Source organism: Lipotes vexillifer, unplaced genomic scaffold (assembly GCF_000442215.2).
Source record: "Lipotes vexillifer unplaced genomic scaffold, Lipotes_vexillifer_v1.1 scaffold469, whole genome shotgun sequence".
Classification (NCBI taxonomy): domain Eukaryota; kingdom Metazoa; phylum Chordata; class Mammalia; order Artiodactyla; family Lipotidae; genus Lipotes; species Lipotes vexillifer.
The window spans coordinates 853651-867790 of NW_006788006.1; the positions used below are offsets into that span (position 1 = coordinate 853651).

The 14140-nt window shown below is 56.8% G+C and overlaps 2 protein-coding genes across 2 annotated transcripts in view; both read right to left on the reverse strand.

Moving 5' to 3' along the window:
- Positions 1–2126: 2126 nt before the first annotated feature.
- On the reverse strand, positions 2127–5261 carry EPHX3 (epoxide hydrolase 3). The gene is made up of 7 exons (XM_007460965.1): positions 4805–5261; positions 4544–4629; positions 4029–4186; positions 3799–3927; positions 2660–2763; positions 2446–2582; positions 2127–2352 (listed from the first exon to the last, which is right to left on the reverse strand). The coding sequence occupies exons 1-7, from the start codon at positions 5045–5047 to the stop codon at positions 2127–2129; spliced, it is 1083 nt and encodes a 360-aa protein (XP_007461027.1). The 5' UTR covers positions 5048–5261.
- Positions 5262–9226: 3965 nt separating this feature from the next.
- The window catches only part of BRD4 (bromodomain containing 4), a 37152-nt gene continuing 32238 nt past the window's right edge, over positions 9227–14140 (reverse strand). Inside the window, exons 14-20 of the mRNA XM_007461100.1 lie at positions 14027–14133; positions 11826–11938; positions 11564–11726; positions 11300–11430; positions 10950–11155; positions 10627–10867; positions 9227–10287 (exon numbers count right to left, since the gene is read on the reverse strand). Coding sequence (XP_007461162.1) covers positions 10219–10287; positions 10627–10867; positions 10950–11155; positions 11300–11430; positions 11564–11726; positions 11826–11938; positions 14027–14133 — 1030 coding nt within the window. The 3' untranslated portion in view covers positions 9227–10218. The remainder of the gene's footprint in view (positions 10288–10626; positions 10868–10949; positions 11156–11299; positions 11431–11563; positions 11727–11825; positions 11939–14026; positions 14134–14140) is intronic.

Sequence of the window (14140 nt, forward strand, 5' to 3'; positions counted from 1 at the left end):
GGGGCGGGGGCGGGCGGGGGGGGGTTGCGGCGGAGCCACTAGTCGCTATTGGCTCACTTTCCAGGACTCTGCCCAATCAACGCGATCGCTTTTCTCCCCTCCCCACCACACCGCCTTTCTCCCGCCTGCAGCAGCGGAGGAAGAAGACGGCGCCTTCTCGTTACCCTGGCAACCGTCAGCGGACCCTGTCACCCCGGCAACTGTCCGAGGCCTCCCGTCAGCCCTCTCCTGGGCCTCTTCGGTCACCCAGACAACCGCTACCCATTCCGGTTAACCATCAGCCCTTTCCCCGTCACCCTGGCAACGGTCACCAGACCCACCGCCCCCCTGGACACACGGTCCTCATCCTGCACGCAGGCCTCCTCGCCCCAAACCTTCGCCCCAAGCTGAGGTCCCGGGTTCCCTCCTCCTCTCGCCCATCTCCCCGGCCCCAGAGGGGCACTGCTCCCACCCTGGCGGGGGGGCGGGATTGGTAGGGCCCTGGGGGTCCCGGCTCTTGTCGGGGCTGTTGGACCGTCCGGTCCTGAAGCTGTGCGCAGCCCTGAGCCTGTCTCCTCACTCTCGCTCTTGCGTGGGACTGTTCAGCCGCTACAGGGAGCTTCTCAAAATGCAAACCATGTCCCTCCCCCGCTGAAAGCCCTCCCTGGCTCCCCTTGAGAATCAAATCCAAACTCTTCGAAGCCCCTGGCAGTCTGGCTGTGGCCTCTTCTTCCACACGCCTCCCCCTCTCACTCTGCTCCAGCAGGCACTAATCTCCACGCTGTTACTCCAGTAGCCCAAGCTTATTCCAGCCTCTGACCTTCCTATTTACTGCTTCCCACTCCCTGAAAGGTGTGTACCCCAGGTACGGAAGCCTTTCCTGGGCCCCGTCACACACCTGCATAGCTCTCTCTGCCTCTTCTCAGTTTATTCCAGAATGGGGGCTGTGTCCTTGTTCGCACCCTATCCCTAGGGCCTAGAACAGCTCCTGACACATACGATGAGTGAAAGGATGTTAACGTTGGGGACAAGAGAGGACAGAGGGGGTGACCAGCAGGCAGGCTTTGGCCAGGCAGGCCCATCCCAGAGATAAGAGAATGTATTTCTGAGGTCTGCTGGGTCCCCAGACTGATTTATCACGCTGCTGCTAGTCATGACAGTGTTCCCAGAGGCCAGGAAAACGCTAGGGAGATAGAAGTTACTGCCGTGACCAGCCTGGGGCTGGGTGGTTCACCTTCAGCTTGTATGGCCCTCACTTGGAGGCTGGAGCCAGGAGTCCCCAGAAAGAATCAGCAGCAACAATGGTTAATTTGGAACAGAAGATTCCGGGAACTGGAGAGACAGGCCTCAGACCCCAGATGGCTATTCAGGGAGCTGGTCCCTTCCTGTGCCGAGTCCAGAATCTCACATATCCTAACAGAGCCAAGAGCTGTTTTTCCAGGGATCTTTCCCAGGCAGTGGCGAGAGAACTTGACCTCGTAAGGCCTGGAGTCATGACCAGGAGGGAGATCATGGGAGCTGCCCAGGGCCTGGCTGGAGAGGAGTCTGGACATCCACCTGCCTGCCCATGATGGTCCTCCCTTGGTGAGGTGTCAGGAGCCAGCCCCCTACTCTTAAGCTAGGAATACCCTCATCAGCACTGTCCAATAGAACTTTCTATTCTGATTCAATTCAGCCCTTGAAATATGGCTAGTGTGACTGAGGAACTGAATTTTTCATCGTATTTAATTTTAATTAATTGGCATTTAAATTGACATAACCAGTCGTGGCTACCAGTACTATATTGGACAGAGCAGTATTTAGGTGAAGACTCAGACTGGAGGTGGAAGCCAGGTCAGAGTTCATGGTCTATGCAACTCTGGGCACTGCCTTTGGTGAGAAGAGTGGGGCCTCATGGAGGGGAGAGATGGGACACTCAGCATCCAGCTCCACAGAGAGGCGTACCTGGTTCCTGGGGTCAAAGTGCTTGCTCACACATGCATACACTCATGACTGTGTGTGAGCATATGGGGATGGTGTGCCTGAGGGTACCCACAGATGCACTTGTGTGCAATCTAGGAGTTCCACACCTGTGTGCATCAGAAGTTCACCCATGTAAATACATTGTGAGAATGCCCGGGTGCATGCAAGCCAGTGAGCGAGTGCCACTAGTCCAGCAGGTCTTGCAAGAAGGCCCACATGTACTGGTGCATTTCCTCAGGGTTGCTCTGGGGGATCCAGTGCCCCACGCCTGGCAGGATGTGGGCTTCCAGCCGGCCTGGCACAAAACGGCTGCTGATGGCCCCCACCAGCCCCTGCTCAAAATAGGGGTCCTTCTCCCCCCACAGCAGCAGGGTGGGTGTGGCCAGCTCCTGGGGCTCCAGGGGGAAGGTCCTGTGATCAAGACAGACAGACAGGCAGAAGGACGGCTGCCCCCACCCGCACCCCCAGAACTCTCAGGAGCTTCTGCCCTGGGTCTGGCCTTACCTGAAGAGGTTTCGGTAGTAGTTGAGGGGCCCAGTGAGGCCACCAGGCTGTGAGAAGCCATAAAGGAAGGCCTCGAGCTCGTTGGGGGTCAAATGTGGGATGCCCCTCTTGTGGTGGGTGAGGGTAGTCTTCAGGATCTGGGCACACAGCAGGACGCTGCCTTCAGTCCCACCCACGACCCTCCACCCAGCCCTGGGCCTTCACCCTACTGCACCTGGAAGTCAGACATGGACAGCAACTTCTCGGGAAGCCAGGGAAGCTGGAACAGGAACATGTAGTTGGAACGGAAGAGCTGGCCCATGTGGCGCAAAGAGTAGTCTGGGGGGAGGGGAAGGCAGGCATGAGGCCTGGCTCTCGGGTGGCCCCGCACCTCTGCACTCTACCCATACCCAGGTCATGCACACAGATATGCCAACACTCAGGAATGCGGGAGGGGAAGGCAGGCATGAGGCCTGGCTCTCGGGTGGCCCCGCACCTCTGCACTCTACCCATACCCAGGTCATGCACACAGATATGCCAACCCTCAGGAATGCCACTGCTACCGGCCTGAGCCTGCGAGGACACTCGACGCTCCTCTTGGCCCAGGCACCAGCTTGCCTCTCTGACAAGAGGTCACTGCACCCACAGAATGAGGGCACTTTCCTCCACAGTTCCCGGGAGCCCCCACAGCCACTGGCGTGCTTCCCCCGCCCAGGCCTGGATGCATTTCCCCTGCTTCATTCAGCAAACACTTATTGAGCACCTACTGTGTACCAGGCACTAGACTGTGTACCAGGTACTAGACTCTGGAGACACAGCAGTGAATGGAACAGACAAAACTCCCTTGCCCTCAGGAAGCTGGAGACGGAGACAGAAAAGACCACCAAAAAAAAAAAAGAAAGAAAGAAAAAGAAAGAAAGAGAAAGAGAGATCATACAGCTATGACTACAACTCTGGGAATTCAAATCAGGTGACGTGATGGACAGTGGGTAGCCAGAGATGGCATCTCATGCTATTGTAGTTGCTTAGCTATCTATGTCTTCCCTGCCAGAAGAAAGCAAATTAACCTCTCTCTCCTCTGCTTCCTCATCTGGACCATGGGGATAATAACACTTTCATAGCTCAGGATGCTTGTGTAGGTTACTCTATGCAGGCTCCTTGTCAAAGCAATTGTAACCTGTAAGTGCTGACAAAAATGTGAGCACTGTATTGTCACTGATTGTAGATTGGGAGCACCACGGGGGAAGAGACCCAGGTTCACCGCTGTGTCCCCAGCCCCTGGAGTGCTGACTGGTGGACAAAGAAGTGCCGGCACAGACACACACCCCTTCACACACCCCTTCACATCCCAGCATCCCGGACTCCCCTACACACCTTGGTACACCGACATGGGGGCAGCGCTGACCACTGCCATCCGCTCCACCAGGGATGGGTAGTAGATGGAGAAATTCCAGGCTAGGAGTGCACCCCAGTCATGGGCCACAAGGATGCACTTGGAGTAACCTGGGGGGGCGGGTGTCAGAGGAACTAGTGTAAGCGAGATGCCAGGAAGAGGTGAGGCAGGGGTGACGGACACCAGGGCTGGGATGGGGGCACATCCCCACCCAGGCCCAGAATGACATCCTGGATGTCTGCCATCAGCAGGTCAATGGTGTAACAGTCCACATCCCTTGGTGCATCAGAGGAGCCGTATCCCCGCAGGTCCACAGCCACCACATGGAAGCGGCTCTGGAACTCCCGGAGCTGGTAGCGCCAGGAGAACCTGTCAGGCGGTCCAGGGAGGGAGGTTGAGTCAGGTTCCCCAGAATACACCTCTGCCCTACACCCAGCAGGGGCCCTGGGCCACCCCACCTTCCTGCCCTGAACTTCCCAGCAGGTGGGCTGCGCCATGGATCCAGGGCAGCCTCAACATGGATACCTCTTCATCCCATCCCTTCAGGGCCTCCTGTCCCCATCTGACTTCATGTAGACCCCTGTCCCCGAGCGCCCTATCTAGACCCTATATACTTTGCACCCCCAGTCTGCCCAGCCCTTGTCCCTGCCTCCTTGGTGCCCTGGTGGTCTGGGCTTCACCTCCCCCTAGCCCTGTGGCTCCCTGGCCTCTGGGCCTCAGACATACCAGTTCTCCGGGAAGCCATGCAGAAACAGCATGAGGGGCCCGTTGCCCTGTCCAGCGGAGACATAGTGCAGACGCAGGCCCGAACTCTGGGGGAGGGCACAGTCTGAGACTTGGAAATCTCCTCTTCCCCGGGCTTGAACACCCCTCTTCCCCCAGACCACGTGCGCACCAAGACTTGTATTCAACCGTTTGCCACCCCCGCACCGTCCCCACACAGGCTCTTCGATCCTCGAAACCCCGGTGGCGCCCCCGCACGCTCACCCTGAGAGTCAGGAAGCAGTGCTCGCCCAGCGTGGGGTCGCTCAAGCAGGCGGGTGGGGTACGCCGGGGGCGCCCGCAGCAGCCGCGTCGGGGCCGGCACAGCACGTGCGTGAGGGCGATGCAGCCATAGACAGCTGCGGCCACCAGCGCCGCCGAGAACACGAGGCTCCACATGAAGGCACGAAGCAGCTTCAGAGTGAGGCGCGACGGCGCCAGCAGCGCCGTCACCACCAGCTCGGGCATGTCGTCGCGTCCTGGGACGACCGCGATGCCGTCTGGGGTATGGGCGAGGGACGCGGGCAGCAGCAGCGAGGCGGGATCCGGGCTGGGGACCCCACCGCCTTTGGTCTGGGGCTCTCCCGTGCTGTCGGGGTTTGAGGAACACCGAGAGAAGAGGCGGGCGGCTCAGACCGAAACCGCCACCGCGCACGACTCACCTAAGGGCTAGGTAAACGCCCAGGCGCGACAGTGACAGGGAGCAAGGCTTGAGGTGCGGGGGTGGAGCCTGTGAGGACCAGGCTCGTGTGGTTGGGGTGGAGCCTTGGGGAGAAGGGATGCTAGGGGCTAGGGCTGTGGGCGGGACCTAGAAATTCTTGGGCGGGACTTAAGAAAGGGACGGGGCCTAGTAGGACTCCCGAGTTGGGTGTGTGGGTGGGGTCTAAAGTCTAGAGGGACCGCAGGTCCTGCACGAACGGGAGACAGGGGACGCAGTGGGTGAAATGGGCGGAGCCTAGAGCAAAGGGGCGGGGCAATGCAGGGTAGGTGCAGCCTACCAGCTGGAAAGGTGGGCCCAACTAGGCCTAGGAGCGTTGTATGGGTTAGGGGCGTGGCTTAGGAGGGTGGGAATGAGGGTGGAGCCTAGAGAAGGCGGGCCTAACGTTGGGCGAAGAAGGCCCGAGGCTGGGCCTGGATGACTTGGGTGCGAGAGCTGGACCATTGAGCCGCCAGTCGGCCTGGGTACGGGCCAATGAGACGGAGGGGCGGAGTCAGAACTAATATGGCGGGTCAGGTGGGCCCGGAAGCGGAGGGGGCGGCAGGCAGTGCCGTGCCTGGGGTTAGGAGGGAGGCGCGGGCGGTCGCCGCGGCCCAAGGAAGCCTCAGGAGCCCCTGTCGCCAGCCCCCCTCTGGTGGCTTCCCGCCCTGGAACGCGCGACCCTCCCCTCGGTCTGGCTCCGAGAGACCTGGCAGCACCTTCACCAGGCCCTGGTTCCGACGGTGATCCGGCTGCCTCTACCCCACGCTGGCCTCCAGTTGGTCCAGCGGACGCGTTGGCCCGCCCCTGCGCAGCTGTGATTGGACAGTGGAGGTCATTGATGTGCAGGCGACAGGTCCCGCCCGGGACCCAATCCGCAGTTGGTGAGGTCGAGGCTCAGCCAATGGCGACCAAAGAAGGCGGGGAGACCAACTCCTAGAGGGCAGGGCTCGCCCCGGCCGCCGGAGAACGGGACTGGTCGCATCACTGGGGCTCTGGGCGAAAGAGGAAGCAGAGCAGGGCTGGGCGAGCAGGGCAGCTTCTTCCTCCTCCAGTTTCGCAACCTTCCTCCCAAGATCCTGAACATTTCAAGGTCGCTCATCATTTAACCCTTATAACAACCCTATTAAGTGTAGGTACTATTATTACCTTCCCGTATTACAGACCAAGAGCCTGAAATTCGGCAAATGACTTAATGTCATTTGCCTAAAGCCTAACAGCTGGCTCAACAGCAATCCAAGGAGTTGAGAAAAGCAGCAGTCTTCGGCTCCATCTTTCCTTCCGACCGCAGCAGCCACTGGAACGATTTTCGCTTTCTTCTTTCGCACATTTAGCTGTCTCTACATGTGCTTATGTGGCTATTTCTTGATTTGGGGCGTTGACTATTTCATTGTCACCACCACTGCAGGAGCTGTATCCATGGTTTTCCTATTGGTTTCCTCTAACTTTACCCCATTTTTATCACCTCCCATCTTCCCTTACACCTACCACTGTTAACCTTACCTTTGTATTTTCAAAGCTGCTAAACATTATACTTGTCCTGGGACCATAAGTCCATAGGTCCCTATTTAAAGGGAAATAGTGGTTTATGTGGTTCTGCTTCATTAACAATGCATCTCAGAGTGGAAGAGACGTCTATATTGCACAAACGTTTGTTTGCCTTGCATTTATCACCCACTTTTCTTGCATGATTAGCCTGTATCATGGCTTTGATTTCATTTACGTTTTCCATCAAATCAGTTCTCCAACCACTTGGTGATCCCGGTATCCCTCCCGAGTACAACCTAGATGCATGTACCAGCCATGGCTGGTGGGTGTCTGTGGACCTCCCTTCTTCTGCTGCTACAGAACACTGACTCCTACATCCCTGCTACTGGCCCCCCACCCCGCCCAATCTCTACCCTTAAGCAAAAAGACAGCAGTAGTCACAGGATGATAATTTTATATTCAGTACAAATGTTTATTTTTGCAATGAGAACTGCACAAAAAAAAAAAATTTAGTATATAAGTGAAAAGTCTACGAATTCCCTTCTACAAATGTCTAAGGTGTTTAATACAAGTCTCAGGTTCACTGACATAATTATTGGCCAAGCGATCCGTGCATACAGTACAGTATGGGCTTGTACACACCTCTTACTCTTGTATAGAACTAAGATTTCCAGTACTGTGGGAGAGACTGGGAAATGGCCAGAGAAATTAAATAGTAGATCCAAGTTCTAATTACAACCCAGTTAAGAGAAACACCCATCAGGGAGGTGTGCAAAGGGCCATAGCAGAATTAAATCTTTAGAAGGAAGGTGCAGACAAAACCATTTCTCCAGCTAAACAGTCAGACTTGGCCTGGGGAAGTTTCTGAACAAAACACGGAACAAAAATGAGGAGGTGGGATGAGATGGAAGAAACCCCAAGGAACCAAAATATGTCACACTTGAACCAGCACAGTGGCTTATGAGGAAGTGCTGTGGGAGGGAGAGGAGGCAGGATTGCGTAGCAGGAGCAGGGCAGGTCTCTGGCTGAATGCCTGAACTACATACACCATTAGCTGAGAGGTTTGGCAGATTCCAAACACAAGATACAGGGTCTTTCTGGTTGAAAAACAGAAAGTGGGATGTGGGTTAATAAACAGTGCTGGAAATGTTTCAATCACTTTGTGTCTTTGCATACGTATAAATCACATACTTCCATCCTACATCCTGGGGGCCGCTCTTGGGTACTGCCTTTGCCCTGTGGCTGGGGCGTGTGTGTACAGATGGGTACACAGGCAGACTGGCAGGGTGGAATGGGTGCGTGTGTGTGCTTGGAGGGGTGGGGGGCGAGGATCCTATTTTGGGGGATGTACACTTATCTAAGAATAACTGGTTAACCCTGAGCTTAAACAAAAGGAGTAGTTCAGTAGAGGCAGGCAAGGTAGGAGAAGTGGCTCAAGTCCTCTGGCCAAGTGGGGGACCAAGATGGAGGAAGGGCAAAGGGGAAGAACACTGTCTGGAGTCTGACCAGGTTCTGCTGGAAGAAGCCAACCTAGGCCAGGGGTCCACAGGAAGAATGGGTACTTGGGCTCCCTGACACAGCTTCAGCTTATAGGGGTCAGCTCCTGCCCAGAGACAGTAGGGACAGGACACGTGGTCCCCTGTCGGTAGATCTTGTACAGAGGTGGTGTGGGGGGCCCCTGGGCCTAGCCTAGGCCAACAGGTGGTTCACAAAGAAATGTCAGGGAGACGCCAGCATTAAAAAAGAGAGATGTGTTTATTCCATGATCAGTACAGACCAAATGCATATTCACCGTATGAAAGTCAAACCAGTCAGTGACTCCAGAGTTTGGCCAACACTGAGGCACCAGCGTCATGGTGTAGAGTGGGTTCTCATGGCACACGTAACCTCACCAAGGGCTCCAATTATAAAATTAAAAAAAAGCGGGGGAAGGGGCAGCCGGTTGGTAGGGCCAAGCGCCAGGCGGGGAGCTTCTGCCTCAGTCTGTGGCCTGTGGCCCCTGGCCCCTTGCGCCCACCACGTCCCCTGGCCCTTCCTCTCCTGGTTAAAAAAAAAAAAACAAAAAAAAAAAAAAAAAAAAAAAAAAAGCCGGTTGGTAGGGCCAAGCGCCAGGCGGGGAGCTTCTGCCTCAGTCTGTGGCCTGTGGCCCCTGGCCCCTTGCGCCCACCACGTCCCCTGGCCCTTCCTCTCCTGGAAAAAAAAAAAAAAAAAAAAAAAAAAAAAAAAAAAAACAAAACACAACAACAACTCAGAAACAGCTTTGACATTAAAAAACAAAGAAGCAGCCAACGAATGGCGGGGAGAAAAAAAAAAGGAAAAGAAAACGTGGCTTTCTGGTTTTATAATTAAAAATAGACTAGTAAAGTTTGAAACTGAGTAAAATATAGGCAGTTTTTTTGTGTGTTTTGTATGTTTTGTTTTGTTTTTTTTTTGTGGGGTTTTTTTTTTTTTTGAGTTTTTTTACACCAGTTTGGTGGAGTCACCAACAAACTTCAAACAAAGATATGCCAACTATGTTTCACTACACAGTACAGCCACGGTCACACACTACCCACAGCGCGGTGGCAGCCGCCGCTCAATGAGGAGACAATCACACCATTTCGGAGATAAGCAGTGCCATTGTGTCTGGAGGAGAAGAGAAAATTAAAAATAAAATAGAATCCAACAAAAAATATATATATAGAAAAAAAAAAAAAGAACAGAAACACAGGTGGGAAGGAACTGACTTTGGTTGGTGGCCTCACTCGCCGGGCGAGGCCGGCCCACACACGCGCGTGTGACAGTCACCTCGCTCCAGATTGCCATGGACACACACACACCTCCACGGCACTATTCCCTTTTGCACAAGCGAACACTTACAGAGAGCGGCTCTCGATTAAAGGCTTGTGGGGGGAGAGGAAGGGAGGAGTGGGGTCTGTTCAAGGCAAAGTCAGTGCCAGCAAGGGGGTGGGCCAGCGCCCTCGCCACCTCCAGCTCTTGCAGGCCTGCCCTGGTCTCCTGGGTGTGGGCAGGGGCAGCTGGGGTGTGGAGGACTCCCGGCGGGCAGGACGTCACAAACGTCACGTTCTTGGGGACAGTAAACCAGTCACGGTGGCGGCAGCAACGATGTCCTGTGTATACTGTGTAGACATTTGGCAGAGAGAAGGGCCTCTGCCCCACACGTGGGGACTTGGGGCTTGGGTCTGGCCGGCACTTGCTCGTGGCGAGGCGTGCTCTGAGCCGACGTCCTGTGGGGCGGGGTGGGGGTGGGGGTGGCGGGACACCCGGCTGGCTGTAAGGCAGATAGGCTCTGCAGTCCTCAGCTGCCCATCAGGCCTGCCCCAGGCATAGCATGCAGGAGAGCCAGGCCCGGAGTTAGGCCCTTGCCACTGCTACTGCCTCCACTGCTGCCCCTAACACTATGGAGAGTCAACGTTTTGCCAGGAAATCAAAGTCAGAAGTCACCTAGGTGCTCTCAGAAAAGATTTTCTTCAAATATTGACAATAGATCACTCTGGAAATTCATGTCAATGGTAGCTGCCATCTGGAGGAGAGAGGAGAGCAGGAGAAAGTGAAACTCAGTGTCCTGCCCTTGCTGTGGCTCCCAAACCCTCACCCCTGACCTCTGGCATGGGCTATTCCCTCAGGGCCCACACCCCAGAACCTCCCCTGCACTGGGCCAGAGCACCTCTGAGGCCCAGAGGCCAGCACGGCACACATAAGAAGGAGCTCTGCCCTGAGTACACACCCAATGGCTCTCTGCTTGCACCCCACCTCTTGGGGAGAGAGCCTCCCTGCCCTCTCCAGGTTCAGGGTCCCCTTTCTCAACTCCTCCAGGGGTGGATCTCTGCCCAGCAGTGCCCACCAGAGTCCCCCAGCTCACCGCTTCCCGGCGCCTTCGCTCTTGCTCCTGCTTTCGGGCCAACTCCCTCTGCTGGTCCAGCATGGACTGGGGCTGGGAGCTCCGGGCCTGGGGGGTGGCGGCAGCGGCTACAGCAGCTGCCTGTTGCTGCTGCTGCTGCTGCTGCTCCTGTCGCTGCTGCTGCTGCTGCTGCTCCTGCCGCCGGCGTGCCTCCTCATGGGCTCGCCGGGCCTGCTCTAGTGCATCCTCATCCTCTCGGCTCCTGAGCAGAGCAGGGCTCCGTGTCACGTGGGGATGAGTGCAAGCCCTGGGAGCCCCACAACCTGCCCAGAGCCCGCGCCCACCTCATGCGCTCCTGCCGGAGCCGCTCCTTCTCCTTCTCTGCGTGCTCAGCCTGCGCCTTCAGGGCCTTCTCGCGTTCCTCCTTCTCCCGGGCCGCCCGGCGGAACTGCTCGAAGCTGTCACTTGATGACTTGGCTGTGGAGGACGGGGTGGTGGGATGCTTCTGCACCAGGCTAGCCCAGGAGCCCATATTCTTGATTTTTAGGTCCTGCGAGGCAGAGAGACCAGGGGGCCAGTGAGGGACCCTGCTGCCTCTGGACTCCTCCAGAGAGGCCCAAAGTCTGAGGACACAGCTACCAAGGCACCTCCTTGGGGTGGGGGCCAGGGGCACTCATGGGTCCACTGCTCCTACCTTTTTGGGTGCAACTGGCGTCTTCGGCTCCTGTTTCTGTTTGTCCTTGTCAGGGGCCCCCGGTGGGGGTGCATTCTGCTCAGGGGGCCGAATCACAGGCCTCCCTACATCCACGGGCTTCATCTCAGGCCCTGGAACACAAATAGCCCATGGGCCTGGGCCCAACCCACCTCAGTGGGGCACGGTTGACCGGCCCACAGGAAGCTCACATCCAGTGCAGGCCTGGGGGCCTCAACCTCAGCTGGGGTTGGAGAGGGCACTCACGCTGGGGCAGGTGGACGGGGGCCTTGATGCTCTCTGGGTGCTTGGGGGGTTCCGGCCGCAGCGAGGGGCTGAAGGGCTCACTGCGGATGATGGGTGAGTGGATCTTCTCCTCCTTCACCACCACCAGGGGCTGGGGCTGGACCACGGAGGCTGCACGTAGCTCCTGGGACGGCACAGGCATGGCAGCTGGTGAGGTGGATGGGCGCCCCTGGCCCCAGCCTACGCCCATCCCTGGGGACTGTGGCCCAGCCCTGCCCTTTACCTGCTTCTTAGGCTGGACGTTTTGCTGAGGCGGTGACTGGTGGGTCAGACTCTGGAACTGTGGCATCTGGGGGGAATGTATCATAAGCGGGGAGGGGGCTTCACGGAGGTGACCTAGGAGAAGGGACAAGGAGCTTATCAGCATGTCTGGTATGGAGGCCGCCGGCCCTGGGCCCAGCCAGGCCCTCCCAACCCAAGGGAAGCCCCACAACGGCTCAGCCCCTTGCATGTCAGGCCCTGTGCTCAGAGTGCAGCAGGGCTTCATGGAGCCATGAGCGCAATCCTGGTGTCTGATACCACTGTGTGTCAGAAAAAAAAACTTTCCATTAGGAAACTTTAGCAAGTGCAGATACATCTGGTCCCAGGTGGGATCTGAGCTTGAGTATCTTTTAAAAGCTCTCCAGGTGGTCCTATGGTATGGCCTGGGTCAAATAAAAGGGATGTCAATAACCCCACAGAGCAGGCAGCCTGGGCTCCCGGCTGTCCCCATGTGGCTAGGCTGGTCTGCCTGGACAGCTGCTTCGGGCCTAAGGCTAGATCCCCAGGAACCTCCCCAATACAACTCAACCTGCAAGGCCCACACAATGGGGAGAAGCCTGGACCTGGCCTACACCACAGCAGAACTGGCAGAACAGGTGTTGGGCTCATGGTTCTTGCAGAAAGTGGGCCAGCCCACCCACCTTCATCCAACCAAAGGCTGGGGGGACCCAGGCAGCCTTGGCCTGGGCCTGCCAGCAATCTGCAAACACACGACTGCAACAGCCTCCTGTCTGGGTGGTTCCCTTGGGAGCACCTGCTGAGGCTGACCTGGGCAATGGCAGGCTCTCAGGCCTATGACTTGCAGAAATCTCCTGCCTGCTGGAAGCTTCATCCAGCAGCACCTAGAGGGGAGCCCAGTAGCTCAGGGGCGGTGCCTCCAAGTTGGCCTGGTGCCCAGGGATGCTTGCCAAACCTCCCTGGACTCCAACAACTTGGTCTTTGGCCCAAAGCCCCCAGCTATGCTCCAACACATGTCACTCCCTGTGACTCATTCCAGGCCACAGAGACTCAGGGGGAGATGGGCCCAGAGACTCTAAGCACAGGTAGCCAGAGGGGACCTACCCTGCCCCACCACAAGTGCTGACTCTTCCGAAGGCATCTTATCACCTGCCCACTACTGGTCTCCACAAGGAAACCCAGCCTTGCTTGAGGGTGGAAAACAGGCACATTTGCAGAGCTGCTGGGACCACCACTGGTCTCTCCCAGGGAGGACAGCCAGCTGTTCTCAGCTCAGGGTACACAGTGATCCACTTGGCACCTGGCAGCTTTTGCTGGGTTTAGGAGCAGTTACAGCCTAAAGTCAACAGCTTTATTCAATTTGTAGGCGGCACTCACGGGATACCACCCCCCACCCCGCCCAAGCCAGGCTGCATGATCTACATGCCAAGTCCAGGAACGTCAATGTGTCACCACACCATGAGGCATCTACTAAAACACTGCCCCACCGTGGTCAGCCAAAACATTTTGGTCAGAGACACCTAGAAAACAAGTGCCCAGGAAAGGCAAGAGGACATGGCCTGCCCAATGCTGTTGACTGGAAAATGGCAGCCTAGATCAGGCTGGAGACTGGAAGCAGGAGACAGCAATGATTCCTTGATTCCTGGGTGAGTCGTGAGCTACTTGTGAGCTTCAGCCTAATTCTCCCTCCCGGTTCCACTAGGGGGGCCTCCTAACACCAAAAGCAGAGCACCTGTTTCCATAGGTTCCCAAACAGACCACACTGCCCAGACCTGCTCCTGGCTTTGCCTGGACTTCACACCCCACTGTTTGTTAAGCTAACTCCTGCTCATCCTCTGGTCACCTCCTCCAAGAAGCCTGCCCCAATCCCCAGAGGCGGAGCAGGTGCCTCCCCTGGGTTTCTGGCCTCCTCATCTAGCAGGTATCACAATGCACTGTTAATGCACTTGACTGTGAGTTCCAAGAAAATGGCCCACTGGGACCTTAATCTGTCATCTCGGCTTAAAACACTGCATCAAGTATCATCGCCCCCTTTCAGCTGCCTCTCTCCAACCAACCCAGAGCCTTCGAGGCTCAGCTTTGAGCCCATCTCAGCCTGCAGCACAAACTGACCCATCTGGCTTCTTGAGGACAAAACTCTGGACCTAGCGCCAGCCTCCCCAGAACCCAGGGGCAGGACGGTAGTGCTGGTGGGGGGACACTTACCAGTTGAGTAGGGGTCTGACTTGTGGTGCCGGGGTGAAGGGTGATGCTGGATGACTTGTTGAGGCTTGGCGGGCTGCGGCGGGGGTGGCTGCTGGCCCGTGGGTGGGTGGGGGG